Source organism: Cyanistes caeruleus, chromosome 10 (genome assembly GCF_971803275.1).
Source record: "Cyanistes caeruleus chromosome 10, bCyaCae1.hap1.1, whole genome shotgun sequence".
Lineage (NCBI taxonomy): Eukaryota > Metazoa > Chordata > Aves > Passeriformes > Paridae > Cyanistes > Cyanistes caeruleus.
Window position 1 is genome coordinate 5,600,507 of NC_141710.1, and position 21,159 is coordinate 5,621,665.

Genomic DNA, 21,159 nt, shown 5'->3' on the forward strand with positions numbered 1-21,159 from the left:
ACATGGCCGGGGGAGTGCTCGGGGGAGCCTGACAGCCGGCCCCAGCCCTGCTGGGAGCCGGGCTGTCTCTCCCGGGGCTGGTGGCCGCTCCCGCCCGTGCCTTGGGAAAGCAGTGAAATCTCACAGCGGCCCACAGCTGCCGGCAGCGCCCTCGGGCACCGTGCCGGGCTCACCCCGGCGCGCAGGGCAGCCCGCGGGTCACTCTCCCACCCAGCCGGGGACCACAGCCATGGGGTCACAGCCATCGAGGGGACACGGCCGCCAAGGCACACTGCCATCGAGGGCACGACCATCGTGGACACGGCTGTAAGGCGCCACGGTCACCGCAGGGCACTGCCATCGTGGGCATGGTCATCGAGGGACAGAGGCATCGGAAGGTACGGCCATCGCGGGACAGCGCCACCGGGTGCTGCAGCCACCGGGGTACCGCGGGCGGTGCTGCGGGGCCGGGGCGGGGCGGGGCGGGGCGGGCGGCCGGGCCCTGCCCGCGGCGCTGCCCCCGCGGCGCTGGGCGAGCGGGCGGTCCCCGCTGCGGCTCGGCGCCTTCTCCTCCTCCTTCTCCTCCTCCTCGTCCTCAACCTCCTCCTCCTCCTCCTTCTCCTCCTCCTCCTCCTCTGGCCGCTGCGGCGCGGGGGCTGCGGGCGGAGCGGCGGCGCCATGAGCGGGGCGGCGGCGGCGGCGAAGAGCGAGAAGCTGGACGAGGCTCAGGCGCTCGCCCGCAGCTGCGCGGGCAGACCCGACTTCCAGCCCTGCGACGGGCTCTCGCTCTGCGCCACCCACAGCCACGGCCGCTGCTTCCGCCTGCACTGGTGCTGCCACCTGGGATGGTGCCACTGTGAGTGAGGGGGCGAGGGAGCGGGCGGGGGCCGAGCGATCCCGGCCGTCCCGAATGTCCTGTCGGTCCCGGCGCACTGCTTCACCGCCCGTCCCGTCCCGTCCCGTCCCGTCCCGTCCCGTCCCGTCCCGTCCCGTTCTGTCCGTCCTGTTCTGTCTGTCCCGTCCTGTCCGTCCCGTCCTGTCCCGCGGCCGGGAGCAGCCCGCTCCCGGAGCTGTCCGTGCCGAGGCTGCCCCAGTGGGACCCGGACCTCGGGCGCTGCTCCCATAGGGGCATCAGATGATGCCCAGAGATGCTGCCCAGAGAGTTCTCTTGGGGCCTGGAGCCCCAGTGCCCCTCGCCCCTGTGAGCTGGCCGGAGGATGGGCTGTGGCATTGATGGGCACCGCTGTCCTTCACATCAGCCACTTCATTCTCGGTGCTAATGGTTTTCTTTTTACAGGCATAAACCTCTTTGAGCAGAGAGGTAGCTGCTTTAGGCTATATATAGCAGATAGCTTCAAAATCTAGTATTGAGCCAACTCTGGTGAAAAGGTGCCCAATGACTTTAATATTGGTATTCACGATCCTGATGTATCTAATCATGGAGGCTGAGATTGAACTGTGAATGTCCAAACATAGTTTGATGAATAATTAATCATGTAGAGCCTTGAAGAGCAGGCTTTCCCAGCAGCGTGTTGATGCGAGGTCAGGAAATGGTGATGGAGCAATGTACTTGGGTCATGTTGTGTTCTGGAGATCTTAAAGCTTGGATGGACAAGGTTAACACTGGACCCTTATGTGAGGGCTACTTGGTGCTGCTGAAGATGTCCCTGGACTCCTGACATCCCATTCTCCTTTTAAATCCATTGCCATTACCATCTTTCCTTGCAATTTAGTCACCTTCACAGATTCCCCTTCACATGCGCTTTTTACAAATTTTGTTTCACAGGTAAAGGGGCTGCTCCAAAAGCCAGCTTTTGTTTGGATGCAAGCTTCTACATCAATTAAATATGCATTTCAGGAATTTTGTCTTGATTTGGGATTAATTTGAAAGCAGTTCAGGACAAAAGGTTTTCTTCTGTCTGTGCCCTGAATACTGTGTGGCACAACTGGCTGTATGAGAAGGTGCCAGAGTCACCTGCTGCACAGGGACAGAGATGTCTCACTGGCATTTCATTGATAACACAAAAGCTCTCAAGTTATGACCTAGATTCTTCCCAACATTTCCCTGGTCTCAGTTATTTGTGGCCACCATCAAGATATAAAAGCTTATGAGCACTCTGGAGTACAGGATCAGAGCTCAAAGTGGTGCTTATAAACTGGAGATGTTACCCAAAATCATCTGGGAATGGTCCTGGGATAGGGAAGTCAAACATGAAGCTGGGAACACCTGTAGAAACGATTGCAGAAAGGGATCTGGGGATTAGGATGGATCACAAACTGCCTGTGCGTCAGCAGCGGGAGGTCTGTGTGGCAGAAAAGCCAAACCCAGAACCCCAGCCTTCGCTTTGGGATGCATTACCAGGAGCATGGCAAGTGTGCAATTTAATTAGTCTCTTCAGCTCAGTGATGAGGAAACCAGGCTGATGGGCTGAGCTTTGAGCATTGCACTTTATAGAGCTTTAGGAGAATTGGGGAGGAGATCACAAAGATGAGCTTAGAAAAATATGCTTTATAAGGGGGTGCAAAAGAAGGGGTTGTTTGGGCTGTAAAAGATTGAGGGAGGGAGAAAAGAAAGAGCAGGAAGGGATGATGAGCTTTTCAAAGTGTAAGGTAGCCTTGCAGAGCAGCTGTGTTCCAGTCCTCTGCACAGATGTGGCAGATAACCAGGTATCTCTAATATGTGACAAGGAGAGTTTAGGTTTGGATATGGGAAAGTATCGTAACTAGAAAGAGAAATGCATCAGGGGAGCAGAGTACTTGAGAAGGTGAGGAGTCATGGTCCTTCAAAGAAGGCTTAGACTGGTGTCTCTAAGGCATTACATGAAGCTGCTTCCCTCTTGGAAAGACTGTTTGAGATCCCATCCAACCCTTTGCTTCTGTGTGGCAATTATAAGATTTAAAAATAGTTATAGCATTTGCAAGAAGTACAGACTTCTTCTCAATTCCTCCTTTATGGCTAAGGAAAAGTTAAGATACTTTTGCCTCATGAAACTAGGATTTTAAATGGAAGATTTTAAAGAAAGTCACACACTTCATTGCCTTGTTTAATCTTGTGAAAGCCATGGTGAAGTGCGCTCCCTTCTTGCCCCTCATTTCCTAATGCAAATTTCAGAGCTAAGGATCCCTTTGTATCCTGCTCCTGTGGAATGAGTTGAGTTGCACTTAAAAGGGGTAAGAATGAGGTCTGTAATGGGAAATTGTATAGAGGTCAGAGATGTAATTAAACAGCATTGGGAGTTATCTTGCATAAATGCAGTGCTGTAATACCGACTTGGGAATCCTCAGAGGGTCCTTGAAAGTGCTTTTCTGTGACTCTTAAGAGCTGTGTAGGGGAACAGGAAACTCTACATCAATTAAAAGGGCCATTGAAGTATTATTTTCCATCAGTGGCCAAGGTCCTGGAGAATGTCAACTGAGTTAAAGTGCACTTACACTGAGAAATTACAAAAACTCACCATGCCATGATGAGTAGATTGTCTCCTCGTGTATTCAGGATCACATCTGCTTCCTTCAGTGACAGGAGCAATTTAGCATTGCAGAGCCACTTGGCTATGGAAGGAATAATTGAGAAGGAACCCAGTCTGAATTCCCCAAAGCCATTGCAGTTGGCATGCTCAGAAGTGAGGCAGTACTGTAGGTGCTCTCTTTGCCTCAGATGTTTCTCTGTCTGTAAAATGGCAATAATAGCTGGCAGGGAGATCAGGGACTGTTTGGTGTATTCAAACAGCTCCGAGAGCCTCAGCTGCCCTGGGTGTCTATGACTTCTGTGTCTAAGCCTGGGGTTTATTTTAGGTCCTTTTCAGTCTGTTTTGGGCTTGGTGGGGAGCAGATTTCCCAGTGTGGTGTTTCTCTAGTGGGGAGCTCTGAACCCAGGTACAGCCTCCGTAAGAGGTGCATGAAAAACATGCAGGATGGGTGTGCCTGGGGAGGCTGGGGTGGGAGGCTGCTGGGGTGCCTCGGGTGTCGCTGGAGCGCCAGGCTCTGCCCAGGAGCACAGGAACACCTGGTCCCTGCTGCCATAGCTGCCCTCAACACCCCTCCCCTGGGTGCTGCCAGGAGGCTGTGCCGACTCCAGTCTCCATGTGGAAGCAGGATGAGGGCTCAAGCCTTGGAGTCCTTTTCCCAGCAGGGAAGAAGGTGTTGGCCCAGGAGGTGTTTTTGACATCAGTCCCTGTGTTTGTCCCACTACACACTTCTCCTGCTTGCTCTGTGCCCTGCATGCATTCCCTTTGCCAGGGTGGCAGCCCCCTGTTCACCTTCCTCCCTTCCCCTCTGACAGCCTTGTGAGGTTTTATTTATTAGATGGAAGCTGAGAGCCTTAAATTACTCTGATCTACTTTCTCCAGAGCCAGAGAAAACATGCCAGAGGCAGGTCTGCAGCAAGGTGCCTGCCTCCCTTTCCTCACCTCGGGATTTCCACTGCAGCTGTGATTTGCACTGATGCTGGTTGTGAGGCTTCTGGCTCTGAGGTGGTACCTGCTTATGTCAGAAGGGATCAGATCCTCAGGGTTGCATCTGTCCTGACCTGACAGCAGGATTTCGACTGCATTTTTCTAATTTTACTTCCTAAGAATTAACTGTGAGAGAAGGCATCATGCTTGATACAATTAAGAGCATTCTCTTGCAACTGGTTCATTTGTAATCTGGATATCTTGCATTCTGTTAAATATCCTGCAAACCCTTTGGTACATTATGCTGCAATTATCAATAATACATGATGGATTGTGGTTCCACAGCAGTTGCATCAATAGACAGTAATTGTGCCACCTTTTATTAGCCTTTCTATGTTTTTCCCCCCACACACAATTCAGCATCAAAAGAGCAAGCTTTTAGCTTCTTAAAGCCTCTTGCATATCTTATATTGAAAAGTAAATGCAGCAAATAAATTTCACCACTTTTACAGGTTCAGCTGTTTGGAACCTTTACAAGAAAACAAACCAAGCATGGGGAAAGTGTGAGATCCCTGTTGAGTGGCCAGGAAGGGAACACAGTTGCCAGGCTCAGGCAAGGAACAAGATCATGGTGGCAGGAAAGCTTTTAAAAAATACACCTGCTCCCCAACCCTTGCAGTTTGCTTGGTGGTAGATAGCACTTGCAGGTGTGCCTTGGATTAGCTTCCTGCTCCCCGGCATGCATCACAAATTATGGCACCGTTCGGCTGCAGTTTGCAGCCAGACCTGGCAGGTTCTGCATAAGGTCAGGCAGGCCTGGCAAGAGATCCAAGGAACTATCACTCTTCAGCCAAGAGGAGAAAATGGGTTTGTGTGATGGATGGCATGCCACAAAGGGCACGTGTTTTCTGGCTGGTTTTGGGGAGATGGGCTTCTCTAAATTTGGCTATGCTAGCAGTATTCTGGGAATGTAGAACTAGAGTACATTTCCATTTGTTGTTCACCTGAACAGCAGCCCAGGGTTTCTCTTTGCTCTCAGAGCTCCACTGCTTCCTCTCAGTGTCTGAGGGCACCCAGCAAGGCACAGGGACCGTGGCTGGGATCTCATCAGTCCCAGCTGCATGCTGGCCAGGGCAGGGGGTTATCCCTTATCCACTGCCCACAGCTGCAGCCAGGGAACGAGGCAAATCAGAGTCACTGCACCTGGGTGTGCTTTGAGCTGATACTGCTTCTCACATTCTTCTCTGCTTGAATCACTAGTGATTTTTTTTTATAACATTTTAAAATGAAAGCATTTGTTGTCTGTCACACAAGGCTGGTGAAAGTTCTCTGGCAAGGCCGTCCTCAATCAAACCTCTTCCAGGGAGATGTGGTGTGTGTCCATAGCAGCTCCTGCCTGCTCTCTGGTAGGCTCACACCTGGCCCAGGTGCAAGTGTTTTCCCCTTCCACACAGTGATGTATGCAGCATTTCAGTATCTTTATGCACACCAGCAGCATTTCCAAGGCGTCTCTCCCTCTCTCCAGTGACAGAAGCCATCAGCAGGGGCTCTGACTATCTCCCAAGCCCATGTAATTATTCAGACCCCAGTCTGCCTGTGAGAACTGTGAGGAGGGAATCAGTGAGGGAGCCCTGCTTTCCTGTGACAAAGCTGGTAAGTGAGCTGAGATGGTATGGAGAGGAATTCAGGGGCATCCTCACAGGGCTTGGGGGTCTAAAGAGGAGCTGTGCCTGCCTGCAGCCAGGGTCTGTTGATCCCTGCGTGTTGGAGGAGCAGCTGCAGCCCTGGGGTGCTCAGCAGCACAGCATACATTGTACATCTCCAAAAGCCTTGCTCTTACTCCAGTGGGCTTTCCTTATGCTGCTTTTTGGTGGCTGCAGAACTCATTTACAGGAGGGAGCAGAATGAGAGTGCTCCAATGCTCTGTGTGTCCATGTCTGCAGATGGACTGGAAGCAGTCAGCCTGGCAGTGGTGATGGCAACTTGAATTTCCAGCAGTACTGTCCCACAGGGCAAAACTACATCCTGATGGCTGATTTGTTGGATAAACAGGGAAATGGAGTTGTGATATGCTTATATCTGAAATTCTGAGTATTTGGAGGAGCTCATAGGTTTTTCTTCATGGAAAACTCATGTCTAAAGCTGAATGGAACAATGGGGCTAGGAGCTCTAGGGCTGGGAATTCCCAGAAAACACAGCTTAGTCTAGAGGGAAAATGACCACAAGTCCTGGGACAAATAGGCATTTTTAATTTAATTCTGCTGTGAAAAGGATTTGAACATTAACCCTATTAAGTTTGTGTGTCTGGACAGAATGTTTGTGCACAGAGTAAGGCATTATGCTGAGTGCAAGACAGGAGCTGCAGAAAGGTGGATGTTGCAGCTTGTATTGGGAAAAGACTTTTAATGAGGATTTGTTGCCTGTGGCTGTGCAAGACTTTCTCTTCACCTGTATTTTGAAGAGCTATGATATTCCAGCTTCATTTCACTAAGCTGTACACAACCAAGAAAAGCATGTCAGTTTAATATATTCTGAAGTGTTACTCTGAGGGAAAACACTGCCAGTTTTTATGGGTGCACCTCACAAAATGGAGATGGGATTTTGTTCCTCAGGTTTTAGTGATAATCTGGAAATCACAGTATGAATGTACCATTGATAAGAGAACCCACATGTGTCAATTCCTTGTGCCCTGTGGGAATGTCAGCGCTTCTGGAAGAACTTGCTGGCATTAATTTTGAATCCTTACTATAATGTTTAGAGACATGCATGTTCTGTTATTATTAACAAAGGTCCAGATATCACAACAGAATTAAACCATAGGAATTCTATGAATTCAGGCTACTTGCTTAATGTGTCTCATAAGACTAACTCTTGTACAGCTCCTATGTGATTGAACAGAAATCACTGCACTTCTTTCTCCAAAAGTCTAAGAAAAAGGGATCTGTGTACCAAAATGCTTCCTGACAGCCAAAAACTCTTTGTCATGCATGACAGTGAGGCTATTTTGTAATCTGTCTATCCATCTGAGAGGTATAATTCACAAAGAATTTAATCTGCTTGCCCCAGACTCAGTGATCTGCTGGTTAGAACCTCTGAGAGTGGCAGATAACTGACACCCTTCCTCTGCTTGAAGGGTTAAGTGCTGGTTTTGTGAAGCCTGAAAGGACAAGGCTGGGGATGTTTCCTACCAGAAGCAAGTATTTCTGAAGAAAAAGTTTGTTAACCTTTTGTGTCATCAGCTGGTGGATTCAGGATGTCCTGAACCCTGCACTGTGAGGGCTGGCCTGTGCTCCTGCTCAGAGGGCTTCCTGCTGGTGAGAGGCTGCTGGCACTTTTGTCACTGCAGAGGAACAGCCTAAAGATAAAATCTGCGTGGAGCACAGTGCCTGTGGCGAGCGTGTGGCTTCCTTCCTGGACTCTGCAGGTGAGGGAATCTCTTTGCCAGCCTGGATATGTGAGCCTGCTTAATGCCAGTGCCCGATGCAAAAGTGCCTGCTGTCACATCCTCCTTCCTCTTGTAGTTCTTGATGGATGTTTTATGGGTCTTAAACAGCAGCCTGTGGTCATAGCCTTGCATTGTCCCATGAGACTGAGTCACAAGATTGTTGTCGCTGTGACTTCTATCCTGCAGGTCTGCAGAGCTGACACTGCTCAGGTCTGCTGGAAGCACTGAAGAGGCCTCTCAGGTGCTTGGCACAGGACCTCCAATTTCCTGGCAGCACCTGTGTGCTCATCAAGAACACGTTTTGTCACCGCTCGTGTTGCTGCAACCAGCAGAGCCGGGCTTGTAGAGCAGGGGCATCTTGGGGTGTTCTTATGTAATGGCTCTCGATTTAACCAGTGCTGCCGAGCACTTCATGACTCACTGCCAGCCTTGGTAACTTTTTTCTGCATGCTGGTGAGGCTGTACTAGAAATTTGTGTTTATATAAAGGATAAAAAGCAAAATGCTTTACTCACAAACAATGTAAGATGTTCCCAAACTCCCAAGAGCTGTGACAGTGTGGGCTTAGCTGCTGATGGATGGCACAAGCTTGTCCTAATGCAAAAGCTGGTTGACAGGAGATTGGATTCCAGGTAGAGCATCCCTCTCTCTGCATATAAAGTGACCCTGGTTTAATGTGTTGTGGTTTTTCTTCCATGAATTTATCTGCCCACAAGATACAGAGTATGTTTTCATAATGGCTTTGATTCTTCCACTAATCAATTTTTATGTAGTGACTGATCACAGAACTCAAGAAGTGCAGTTCATGCAATTTGGAGATGTTTTTGCCAATAGTTGAGTATATTCCCATAGATGGTAGTCAAAAACCCACTGGGAAAGTGAAAACTGATTGCTTGGCAACTGGGCCTTGTTTTTAACATAGCCATACTTTAATTTAGGCCATGTAACAGTTGGAATTTATATGTAACCTATGTTGTAAAACAATTTCAGCAAGAGGCTTGCATTTGTATTCCTGTTCTCACTGGTGGCTGCGGAGCTCGAGAGCCCACACGTCTGCTCTTGAAGCTGCTTGTTTGGCTGTGTGCTTGCACCCAGCCCTGAAATGACTCCCTGCTGTGCCCAGCTCTGTGCCAGGCTCTGTCTGTCCCTCCCCCTGCCATACATGATGCTGGTGCACACCTGTAACTGTTGCAGGCGGGGTGCTTGGCTGTTCCACGCTGTGGAGCTGCCTGGTTGGATTTCCTGCTTTCCTGAGTCCCCCTCCGAGTGTTTGCATTTCCTCCCCCACTCCCTCCCCTGGGCCTGGTGAAAGGCTGTGACGGCATCAGGTGCACCAGGATGGACTGAGCAGCTCTTGCAGCCTTCCTGCAGTCCACCAGCAGTAGCCCAGCTGTGGGCAGGCAGGTGAAAGGAGACACCTTTTGCTTTGTTTTTCCTCCCTGTGCCACTAGACCTTGATCTGCTGGTACAGAAGCCGTTTTCCAGCTGGTCCCTTGGGATCTTGGCTCTCTAGATGTGAAGGCAAGGGTGATGCTCTCACCTCTGCTAGCACTGGCTCACCCTGCCACAGCTGAGAGATGTTCATACTCAAGGGGAGTGTTGGTGCCCATAGTTGCAGACTTCAGCTCCACATAGTGACATGTTTTTGTCACAAACAGGGAGAGCAGTCCTTTAAAATCCCCAGAAATGGGTTCTCTAGAGGCTTGTGATAGAAATAGCTTGGTTTGAATGGTGTGTGACTGGAAGAGGGTTCAAAGACTGTATTGGGAATAAGGACCCTGTTCCCACCACTGAAGCTGAAGAACATGGTATTGGTCCAGCCTGAAGACTCCTGCTCTCACACAACCACTGCACAGATGATGTGTCAGCAGGAGATCCTGGGCTCTGGCCACAGGAAGGCACCAGCACAGGTACAGCACATCCCATGGGCCATTGTCTTTCCTGTCAGCCACCGGGAAAACACTGTGGCCACAGAGATGTGTCTGTTCCAAGCAGCGAAACCCAACCTCCTGCCCCAGCTGTCCCCTCTAGGTGCAGAGTGCAGATCTTTAGAGAGGACCTTTCCTTCAAGGACCTGCTGAGCTGTTCTGCTATGTGAGAATTCCCAAGAAAGCATTCCATCGTATGCAGAGGCTCAGGGTGCCCCCCTGCAGCACATACCACATAACTGGAAGACAACTGGATCTTGTGTCTCCAGTCCATTCGATTTCCAGGCAGTGCTGTGGTTTTTTGGGTAGTTTGTCATGGAGCTGTGCTTATGTTGCTTTGTTTCCCTATCAGCACACTGACTGGCTGCATGGAAACCATGGGCTGCTGAAGCTTGAGCAGATGGTGCACAGGGATGGGGTTGTAGAATAAATATTTAGCACTGAGCCATTTTTTGCTATTTTCTGTACTGATTTTTAAAAATATCTAGTGTAGCTTGGGGGATAAAATTTCTCAGGGGAATGTGTAAGAAGTGGCTGTTCTGGCCTTTGGGGGTGGGTTTGGGAGGGATGTTGGAAGATGAATATCCTTGGATTCAGAGCTTGGGTAGTGTTGCCCAGCTGCTGTGCTGGCAGAGGTAACCAGGGTTGTGCCACACTCTCCATGCCTGTGCTTCCATGTTTTTGGAACCCAGCATGGAGCTGGGGTTAGTAGCACCTGTGGTATGGGTGACATTCTCCAGATACTGAAAGGAAAGAACTCGTCCAGAACACACAGGTGGTGTGTGCTGCTGCTCACTGCCTTTTTGGGTGTTGGTGTTCTGTTCCCTTACAATGGTTAGTGAGCAAATACGGCCCCTTTAAGAGGGTTTATGGCTGCGTCTCTCAAGCCTTCGGGGTTGCTTTTTCTTTAAGTCCAGTAAATCCATGTAAGCAATGAGAGTAAAGAGCAGGGATGGTGGAGGAAGCTCCAGGGTCTGTTTGGATTTAAGTGTTACCTGCTCTTAAGCTGATGTGCACAGAAACTCCTCAAAGGCTTAGACAGCTCACAGCATGTACTGTCATGATCCTTTTTGTATTTAAGACAGATCAAGACAAAAGGGCATTAAAATACAAATTTGATGAGGAAAAACTTCCTGATTTTTTTCCCCCCTCTGTGCTGGTTTCCTGTGAAAAGTGTCGAGTCAGGGGCTGGCACAGCTGTCTGGCTGTACAGCAGGGAGGGAACACCTCTCCTCCACCGGAGAGAGCTGGCAGCTGTATGGAATTGCTCCTAGGCAGCCACTGCCAAAACATCGCTGGACTGGGGTCTGGAATGGGATGGATTCATCAGTGCTCAGATGGAGGTGCTTCTGTGAGAAGGAGCCCTTTGCAGTGATACATTCCTGTTAGGGCAGAGCCTGCCAGCTCTTCCTGCTGCACTTCCAGCCTGCTCAGGTCCTGCTGTGTGGCTACTTTTTCTGTTGCTCCTTTGCTGAGTTGATTTGTTCCCTTGGAGTCTCTTCTGTGATCCCTTACTGGGCCTTCTGGTTCTGCCAGAATTCCTGCAGGTATGCGGAATGTTCTGTTTGCATTCCCCACACTAGAAATTTGTTTGAGCAATCTCAGTGCTTTTTCAAAGTTCTTTGGACAAAGTGCAGGGCAGAAATATTACTTGCACTGAGGTGTTGCATATCTTTGTCTACGAGGTTTCTTCAAGGTAGACAATCATTTCAGTTATTGCCTTGTTATAACTACCAATGGCCCAGTTCAGCTCTACTTGAGCCTGTAAGTCTGGCAGTACTTCAGTGTCCTGAAACGTTTTCCATTTCCTCTGGTGGCTCATTCCACATCTTTTGTTCACCATGCAGCCCATGAGGATTTGCTGGATATGACATGATGTCTGTTCCATACATCACAAAGAAGTGTAGACAGGGCAAGCAGTGGGGTTTTTCACATGTCCCATCTGCAAATGTGCTCCAGGTTTCTCCTTCCATTTGTTCTCGCCCCTCTGGAAAAGTTAGTACTGTGCTCTAAGTGTAGTTTGGAGTTGTGATACTCGGTGAGTACTTACGGGTAGGGCAAGCTTTGTTTGCAAGGGTTTGTTGTTCCAAGCTGTGCGTGCAACTGGAGTGAGGAGGAGCAAAGCCAGAGCAGTCATTTTGTTCACTGTTCAGCTGGCAGGGCCGGAAGGCCATTACCCAGGTGGGTACTCAGTCCAACATCACATTTCCCAATGGAATTCTACTCTGCTGGGCAGCTGGCAACAGCAGCTGTGGTGGGCACCTCCAGCAGCTGAGGATGCTGAGTGCCCTCCATGAACCTGTCCAGGCTGTGCAGCAAGCTTTGCCTTAGTCTGTGAAGGAGGAAACCCTCCCTTGCCCCCAGGTTCTGCTGTGCCAGTGGTGAATCCCTACCTGGTTCCTTCCCATGCCCTCCAGCTGGGCTGGCAAACCTGTGCCATCCACTGCCCTGGGGGGGCCCTGGAAACTCAGGTGGGTGTGACACCCTTTGTACTGTTCTGGGGCCACGGTGCCAGAGCTGGCAGCAGGGCACTGCTCCCGCTCGGAGCTGTCTCCACCTGCCAGACAGCTTCCGTAGGCGGCGGAGCGCCACGCATCCAGCCGGGGCTTCCCCAAGAGCCAGACTTGGCTCTCCTGCCACACCCAGGAGATGTGGAACAAGTGCTGCCAGAAGAGCACTTGGTTCTCCATCTCTTGCTGTGAAAAGCCAGTGCTCGAGAAGCTCATCTCCAAGGTTTCCACACACAGAACAGCTGTGCAGGGAGCTCTCCTTGGAATAATGCAGAGCCCCTCCAAGGCAGTGCTGTCTCCTGTCACACATGCATTATGAATGCTTCCTTTGCCTTCACTCCTTCAGAGCTATGTGGTATTTAATTAGAGGGTTTTTATGTTTTTCATCGTGGGACTGATTCCCCTCCCATGTGAGCTGAATTTTTTGGCAGGGTTGCGAGTGGCAATAGCAAAGTCTGGCACAGCTGGAGTGAGAATCCCATTGGACTGCACAAGCTGGTGCTGTTACTCAGATGTATGTTCAGGCAGCACCAAGTCACCAGTATTTAGGGAGCAGCTCGGTGCTGGTGAACAGGACACATCCCTGCACAGCCTCACTGGGGGCCTGTGGCAGCTGTGGATTGTGCCCTGGGGTCACAGCTCCAGCCCCTCTGGAGCATCCACCACAGCCAAAGCCATGGAGATTCCACTGGGATCAGAGCCAGTTCACCTCCAGCACACCTCTGCTTGGGACTTCCACAAGTGCTCAGCTCACACAGGAGCAGTTCCTAAGCTGAGCCAGGTCACGTTCAATAACTGCAAGTGTTTGCAGGTCTTCGTTAACCTTGCTGATTTTTGGAGATAGATGAGCTGGCAGATGGGAGGCTGTAGAAATATTTGTTCCAGCAGCTGCAGGGGGAAGAATACACATGAAAAAAAGCTTTTCTCTTTCAGTTAATAGATGTCTAAATGCCTTGCATGTGAACAAATATCCATGGTATGTATTGCTGACTTAGACTCATAAGATCCACAGCTCTCTCTCACCATTTTCTGAAGTGCAGTGTAATTCATGGTGTTATTTGTCAGGACTAAGTTCTCCTTTTGAGAGGGTAAAACTTGAGAATTTGTTATGAGAAACCTCCCTCCTGAAAGCTGGCCTTTTTTTTTTCAACACACCAAGCATGTTAATGAGTGTTAGAGGTAAACCAGAATGCTGGGATAGAGGGAAGTGGAAAAGAAAATTTTCCAGCTGCACCTCTGCTTATTTCATGGTTATTTTGTATTAGCCATGGAAATTGCTGCCGTTTTGTGTCTGTTTGGTGAGGATGCATGCAGACTGCCCAATTAGTAAAAAATCAGAGAGAAATGACCTCGTGGCTTGTTTCTCAAGGCTTGATTTGGGGTTTTCGAAGCAGGAGATTCTGTAATACAGCTTCCAGTCAATCAGCCACATAGTTCTGGTTATTAGTGCCACAAACATAAGAAATTTTCCAAGTTGCCTGCTGGAGATGTGCAGGTGATGATAGAGCTCCCTGCTCTGCTGGATCCTGCCTTATCCTGCTGGCAGGCTCACTGGAGGCACTGAGCCAAGGCTTTGGGGAACAGCATCCATCCGATTTGGCAACAGAAATCCTACTCCTGTGCACAGAGCAACAGGGAGATGAGCACTGCCCATCACTCACTTCCTTGGACACAGTTGAATAGTTGTTCTGCAGTTGAGTGTTGGCTGTAGCGTGTGCCAGGTCCCTGAGGATTTGGTTTGTGTGCTGGCACAAGGGCCAGCTGAAGAAATGGAGAAACAATTGTCCCTTTCTCGTTGTGCACAGGCTGCTGTCACTTTGAGGGTCAGACAGAGGAGCAGTGTTGGTGGGGGATAATGCCCTGAGCAGGCTCAGGGGGATAAATGGTTAAGTGTAGCCTATAGACCTATTTCTGGGGTCCCTTATTTCATCATCTCAGCTGTCAGCCAGTGCCTGTCATGGACAGTCAAGACTTACCATGGCAGTTGTTCTGGCAGTGCCTGATTTCACACAGTCACTGTTTCCAGGAGAGGAGCAGGCTCTTGTTTCCCTGAGCCCTTTTGCCACGGTGGTGGAAGTGCAGAGCCAGAACTGTGACATCTCTTCACAGCAGCTCTTAAAGTGCACAAAAACTTCCCAAATTTCTGCAAATTCAGCAGATTTCTTATCACAGGACTTGGAGTTTGATTTTTGGACATGTGTTTGACATGTGCAGTATTTTAACTTCACCACCTTCCGCATAGGCAGTGGTGGGGAAGTGACCCAGGAGACAACTTGGGAAGCAGTGTCTTGTGTAGCATCTGTGTTTGTACAGAACACTGTCATTCATAGGAGTGCTCATCAGCACAGTGCAGCCACAGAGTTCTTCAGCTGACTTGGAACAAACAGGCAATGAGTTCTGAGCTAGTGTATTAGATGGCATGGAGCAGGACAGGTGCTCAAAGTACCGATTCATCACAGACTGTTGCCAGCTGTTCAGAGTCAGCAAAAATACTGCTGTTGATTTCCATGGGTATTTGATCAGATTGAGATGGATTATAAGAGAATTTGGGGACTTGTGCTTCTAGGCATTTCTAGTGAAAAAGCCTGGCAATCCTGCAAGCTGCAGGGGTTGGGGGCAATCTTTCTTCTAATTTCTGCATTTATTTTTCATAGGCTGCATCCTAGCTGATGTGTTTTCATGCATTATGTAGGGTGAGGAGTGTTAACCGAGGCTGTGTCCATGATCCAGTCTGACAGTCCCAGTTCTGAGCACCTGGTCATGTTTTGAAACAAGTTTATTCTGTTTAAAATTGCCTCTAAACCCAGCTAAGACTTGACAAACTTGTACCAGAAATCTAAAGAAATGTAGAAAATTCTCTTTGCTGTGTATTGGCCGGTTCCTGCTTTACCCTGGCAGAGCTTGTCCTTGGAAGGTGAGGAACATTTCAGCCCCTGTGAGGTCACACAGGCAGGCTCTGAAATCCTGTGCTAAGGGAATGCTCTTCACTCCTGCTCTGGAATTAGTGCCAGCGGGGCAGTCCTGAGACACGCAGGGCGCTGCTGTGTGCAGCCGCAGTGGAGAAACAACCAGCTGAGCTCCCAGCAACTCCTCAGCTGACCCGGCCACCGCTCTTCTCCTTTTCCCAAAAAAGTCAAACTGAGGAGTCTCTGCTTTACCATTTCATGCCCATGCTGTAAGCTTCTGTGGCTTAAATACGTTACTTTCTATTCCCAACATCCCTCAGCCTTCTGCTGAGTAGAAAAACATTGTCCTGTTACACAGACACCTTTTTTCTTCATCCGGGTAATATCTTCACCGGGCCCTTCCTTGGACTCTTCAAACAGAGGCAGCACAGAATTGAGCTGAAGAAACGTTTTTCACCCATATCTGGTTTTATTTTTTCATTGGTTGTCAAAGGAGCCTACACAGAAGCACTCCAAATCTATGGATAAATAGAGCATTGTGGTTTCAGGCAAGGGCAGGCTGCACTTCAGTTTCCATGAGCTGAATTTATCAGACACTATCCCAGCCAGCAGCACAGTAATCATCAGCTGTGGGGCTTTGCAAGGCAATGGCATATTTAATGTTCACTAATTTCACAGAAGGATTTCTGGGAAGCAGCAGATGGCAGGAAGCCGTGGGCTGCTGCTGTGGCTGTGAGGGTGAGGAGCTTCCTAGGGAAGTTCTGTCCACAAGATTTGAGAAAGCTCCGAGGGACCCCACTGCCCAGAGATGGCCAGAACCAAGGATCTGTGCTGGAGGAGTAAGAGCTGTGCTCTGCCTGTGGCTGGAGCATGCAGCTGCTGGATGCCAGCACTCATTCCTCTGAGTCACAGCAGGTTTAGGAGCTACACCATGATAAAGAGATGGCAAATGGAGAGGATGGCTTTGTGTTTTCTGTCATCCAGCCATAAGCAGACAGGGGAAAAGCTTGATTTGTTGTCACTGAGCTTTCCTCGTGGCTCTTAACAATTACCATTGCACAGATCGTAGAGAGAAAACATTGGATGAAGTATTCGAGGCGAGCTGGTCAAAGCTATTCACACACTTCCCTCTGCTGACAGCTCTGTCTGCGCTCTCCTCCCATGGCACACGGCTGGGCTTTTCCCTCGTCGTGCCTGGAGCCTCTCCCACGCTCCAGAGCCGTTCCTTCGCTTCCGTGGCCTTTGTGCTGTGCTCCCTGTCCTTGGGCTGAACGGGGGTCGGAAGTCCCAGCTGATTTTCACATGACCCGTTTCCCTTCCAGCAGCACTGCGGGGTGGGAAGAGCCTTGCCGGTGCTCGAGGTTCCTGGAGCTGGCAGAGCACAGGCTGTGCGTGGGCCCCGGAGCGCCGACAGAGCTCTTCCAGGGCTGAGAGGGATTCCCAGCCCCAGGGGGGATTCTCTACTGCCGAGAGGCTTTGCAGGGGGAGCGAACCCTTCCCTGGGGCTTACAGCAACCTGGGCTAGTAGGACGTGTCCCTGGACCACGGCAGGGGGATTGGAACTCCGGGATCTTCAAGGTCAACGCGAGCCATTCCATGATATTCCAAAGGAATGGGTAATTCAGGGGCAAAGGCTGCATCTACCTCTGAGCTGGAAACGCACCAGCACTCAGCCTTCCTTAATGCAGGAGCTTTCTGCCCCTCGCCTGGAGAGCTCCAAGCACCTGCACAGCCCCTCTGTGCTTTGGTGCATTTGCTGCCTGTGCAAAGCAGGATCTGCAGCGCGTGCGGCAAAACTCTTCCGACAGCCCCACTACTCACAAGGCTTCTGGAAATTTGTGCTTTCCCAGCGGATGAGCCCCTGGGGAGACATGAATCTTTCAGAGGCTTCATGCAAATAAAATGCAGCATTTTACAGTCTTAGGCATAGCCTCGGGTTTCTCAGTTTTTCCTGACATAGTCCCAATTTTCTGCTCTCTTATTTATTTCTGTTAGTGAAGATGTTCAGTTCACACTTTGTTCTGCTCAATAGAACCAACATAATCCTATTTTCTTACTATTTAACCAGATAATCAAGATGCCAAAAGCATTTCTATAGCTTGGAAATTCCCTTATTTTCTGCCTTAAAATTCTAAGAGTAGTTACGTTTGAACTTCTGGTTTATAATATGGAAAACCACAATTTAATCCCCAGAAATGAAGAACATGGAATCATGTGCAAGGAGACTCACTGGAATAATAATAATATAATAAAATTTTGATCATTGTAACAAAGATGTAAGCTAGAGCTTACACATTATGTTCAGTGGGGGAAAAAAAGCCTCTGAGAATCTTGTCAGTTTTCTTTCTCCTAGAAGGTGGGGTGGGCAGACTTGGCATCTTTTCCACTTCATGGCTATGGAGTTGTGCCTCTGGAGTAAATTCTCCAGAGTCAGTCATGTCCTACAGCTGTCCTCGAGGCAGGGATGGCAGGGGGGAAGCACTGGGCTGCAGGAGGTTGTGATTACCTGCAGCATTAGGCATCAGAGGATCCAGAGGCCATGAGAGAAGCAGTGACTGCTGCCAGCAGGGAACTGGTGGTGATGCGCAAGAGTGTCAACGTCATCGCTTCTGTTGAAACTCAAGGACAACAACCTTTAAAAGCTCCTCTGTGTCCCCACAGGTAAATACGTCTACCAGCCCATGACCCCCGTGGAGCAGCTCCCCAGCACCGAGATCCCCGTCCGCCCCCGGGAGTCCCCCAACACCATCCAGATCTCCGTGTCGCTCACCGAGCACTTCCTCAAGTTCGCTCCCGCGTTCCAGCCGCCACTGCCGCCCGAGGCTCCGCAGTTCTGCACCATCGCCGACCTGTTCATCGACAACTACCGCGTCAAGTGCATCAACGGCAAGATGTGCTACGTGCAGCGCCAGCCGCCCGCCCCGCACAGGGCAAAGCCCGACGAGGGCTCCGTCCGCAATGCCTTAATCACAAAGGAGAGCAATACGCCAAAAACAGAGCACTGCTCGTCCCCCTCCAGTTCTGAGGACTCCGGCATCAATGCGGTGGGGGTTCACTACATGGAGTCGTGTGACGAGGACACGGAGGGGGTGGCCGAGCTGAGCTCAGAGGAGGATTACAGCCCCGATAGCAGCTGGGAGCCGGACGAATGCCCGCTCCTGTCGCCCTCGCAGTGCGAGATGGAAGTGATTGAGACTATAGAAACCACTGTGTGACCACGCAAGTTGGCATCGGCTCAGTCCACTTCCTTCTCAGTAATGTTGCTTTTGTAGTATTTCTATTTTCTGTTTTTTCTGACAATCCCTTTTTTCCAGTGCACTTGATATTTCAGATTCCTGTCATGGGAGCGCGGTCACAGGACTTACATATGGTGAACTAGCAGCAGCCTGAGCAATTTTAACACGTTCTCAGCCTGATCAGCTCTCCCACGTCTGCACGCAAGGTAGTGACAAATCTTAAGACTTTTCTAGCAGAAATAGGCCCTTTTGTTGGTCTGGGTTACCCCACACACAACTTCTCACGTGAGGACGCGCCACTCGAGATGTTTCCACCTGTCAGGTTGTTGGCAGGGGTCCCTCAGAGCATGGGGGTGCACACCTGGAGCAGCAAACCGAGGTGCCCTTAGTCTTTCCCAAACAGCTACATGAGGCTCCTCCCATCTCTGTCTGTCCTAGCGCCTTGTCCAGCCTCTTCCCTAGTGCTGGTGCGACCCTTCTCCGAGGCTGTCGGCACCATGCTTCCAGCAGGTTGGAATGGCAGGCTAGAGAATGCACAAAGTGCCTCCAACTTTTCTCCAGGCTATGCACCGAGCAGCTGCTGAGGTAGGCCAGGCTCTGAAATCTCCTGAGAAGGCAGGTCTTGCTCTGGAGGAGGATGAGTTGCCTGAATCTAGCTGGTCCCTTTTCTCTGCTTGGATCTTGGGAAGGGGGTCTGGCTTTTGCAGGTGGGCAGGAGTGGGAGCAGGCACAGGTGGGGCATGGCCATTTAACCAATACCACACTGGACTGGGGAGAACCAGGACAGGCAAAGGAAGCGACTACCTCCGAACACCCGCCCTTGGCTCCGCCTCTGCCTCCTCCTGGGCCCTTTGGCCAGACACTCAGGACCAAATGGCCTCAGGGTCTGTGTTTGCCTGAAGAATAACAAAGTTTAAACAAAAAGAATTTTACCAGCCACACCACTGTGTCGGCAGAGCTTGGGGACAGCGTGGAGATTCCCCTGGGAGGTGGCCCACGGGCTCGGTGGCACGTGAGCTTGTTAAAATACATCCTAAGGTCATCCTAGTGGAGAGAGAAGGCTTTGGCTCCGCTCTGTTGCTCCCAGTCTGAGAACAGGTTTGGGGCAGGGGTCCCTCACCCAGCTGGTAGTGGACCTGTCTCACAGGAGGTTCAGTTTCAGCCCTGCTTGAAGGAAACAAAAATGTCGCTCAGATTCCAGCCAGTTTCACAGAGCTGGAGCCAGTAACTCCTGTGTTGCTGCAGCGTTACTGCCATCCTTTGTGTAGTTGCCGTTTGCGTTTCAGGAGTCCCTGGTGAATCCAAGGCTGTATAAACGTGTACAGTTCGTGACTGATCCTAGGTTATAGTCTGTGGTAGAGGATGGCTCATCTCTCACTGTATCCTGACAATGTATTCCCGATTTTATACACTTTGTAATCAGTATCTTTAGAAGACATTTAGGCAACAGTGTGTGTCTGTGCACATGCGCGTGTCTAGGAGTTTCCATGGGTGGATATAAAGTAATGCTGTACTTTTTAGACTAAGACTTTCAGACAAAAATAATAAGTTTTATAGTTTTGATGACTTACATAAAAATGTGCAATGCTTGTGAAACGAGGAACTTGGGCCATTGCATGAACGGATACATTCTCACAAGGCACCTGAAAACACTCTGTTTTTCTGAGCGCATTTAAACAAAGGCTGTAGTAAAACTAAATAGGATTTATTTCATTTTTAAGGGCGGGATTGTCTTTCTTGGCTAACTACGGTTTCTAAAAACATTTTTGGTGTCTTTGGACCATTCAGACACATTCCATAGGTAGAAGGAAACATTATGTATAAACCTACAGCATTTATTCATATTTAATCTTTCTATTGTAACCTGAGTGGAGAGCTGAACGAGCTCACTCTCATGCCCTGCCTCTGAGCTTTCCTCTCAGAAAGAGAAAGGCTCTTCCTCCCCTGGGAATGGCTTATCTTTTCCAGGCAGGATGGGCAAGGCAGCACAGTCCCAAGGGCAGGGAGCTCCTCACCAGCTCTCCCTGGGGCACCAAGGGCAGGGAAGGTGAGCAGGACCCCCCTGCCCAGCACAGCTCACCTTGTTTGCAGGCAAGCAGGAGCCACAGCCCTGCCTGGGCACTGGCTGGGAGCGCGGTGGCCTCGGGGGTGCTGGTGGCAGAGACTCCCCAAGGCCCTTATCCCCACCAGGATCCATTCTTTTCTTAACTGTAAGTAATTAGCAATACCCACAAGCTGTGAGTGTCTCCTACCCAGGATTTGTTCAGATGTCTTAAGCACAATAAGCTGCCTCTTCCTTCTGTTGTTCCTGGAAAATGTCAGCGGCGCTCTGGGGAGTGCCGGGGCTGCTCAAGAGCACTGGGGCAGGGCCCAGCCGCGGGGATCTCCTGCTCCATCTCACACCCGGCTCTGGAACGCTCCCAGGGAAAATGGGGCTCCTTCCTTTGCACAAACACGGGTGTGGCCGTGTTGTTGCAGCCATGCCCTGGGCTGGCTGCTCCCCCTGCCAGGGAGAGGTGTGTGTATATTTCCTCTTGAATAAAATACTGAACAACTGGCCTTCTGCTTGTCCTGACTGCCTGTGTGCTTTCCGTGCTAGAGAGAAGCATTCTGGGACTTCCAGCAAGGGAAGGGCTGCTCACAGCTTCAGATGGCAGCCCCTGGCACACCCTCAGAGCCTGGCAAAGGGAATAACCAGGGCAGCACAGCAGGCCCTGGTAAGTGCTGGGGCTGGTGGGCAGCCTCAAGGCCCAGCTCTGACGCAG

At 50.3% G+C, this 21,159-nt stretch overlaps 1 protein-coding gene across 1 annotated transcript; it reads left to right on the forward strand.

Moving 5' to 3' along the window:
• The first annotated feature begins 505 nt into the window (after positions 1 to 505).
• On the forward strand, positions 506 to 20,953 carry C10H3orf70 (chromosome 10 C3orf70 homolog). Its single transcript, XM_023933417.2, has 2 exons — positions 506 to 835; positions 17,820 to 20,953. Exons 1-2 carry the CDS (start codon positions 658 to 660, stop codon positions 18,371 to 18,373), a joined length of 732 nt encoding a protein of 243 aa, XP_023789185.2. The 5' UTR covers positions 506 to 657; the 3' UTR covers positions 18,374 to 20,953.
• The last annotated feature ends 206 nt before the right edge of the window (positions 20,954 to 21,159 follow it).

What these genes read in the sequence shown, in the direction of transcription:
- C10H3orf70 (XM_023933417.2), top strand. Translation starts at nt 658, where the DNA reads ATGAGCGGGGCGGCGGCGGCGGCGAAGAGCGAGAAGCTGGACGAGGCT. An exon ending in CCACCTGGGATGGTGCCACT is followed by an intron (nt 836 to 17,819) that starts GTGAGTGAGGGG and finishes GTGTCCCCACAG; the next exon opens with GTAAATACGTCTACCAGCCC.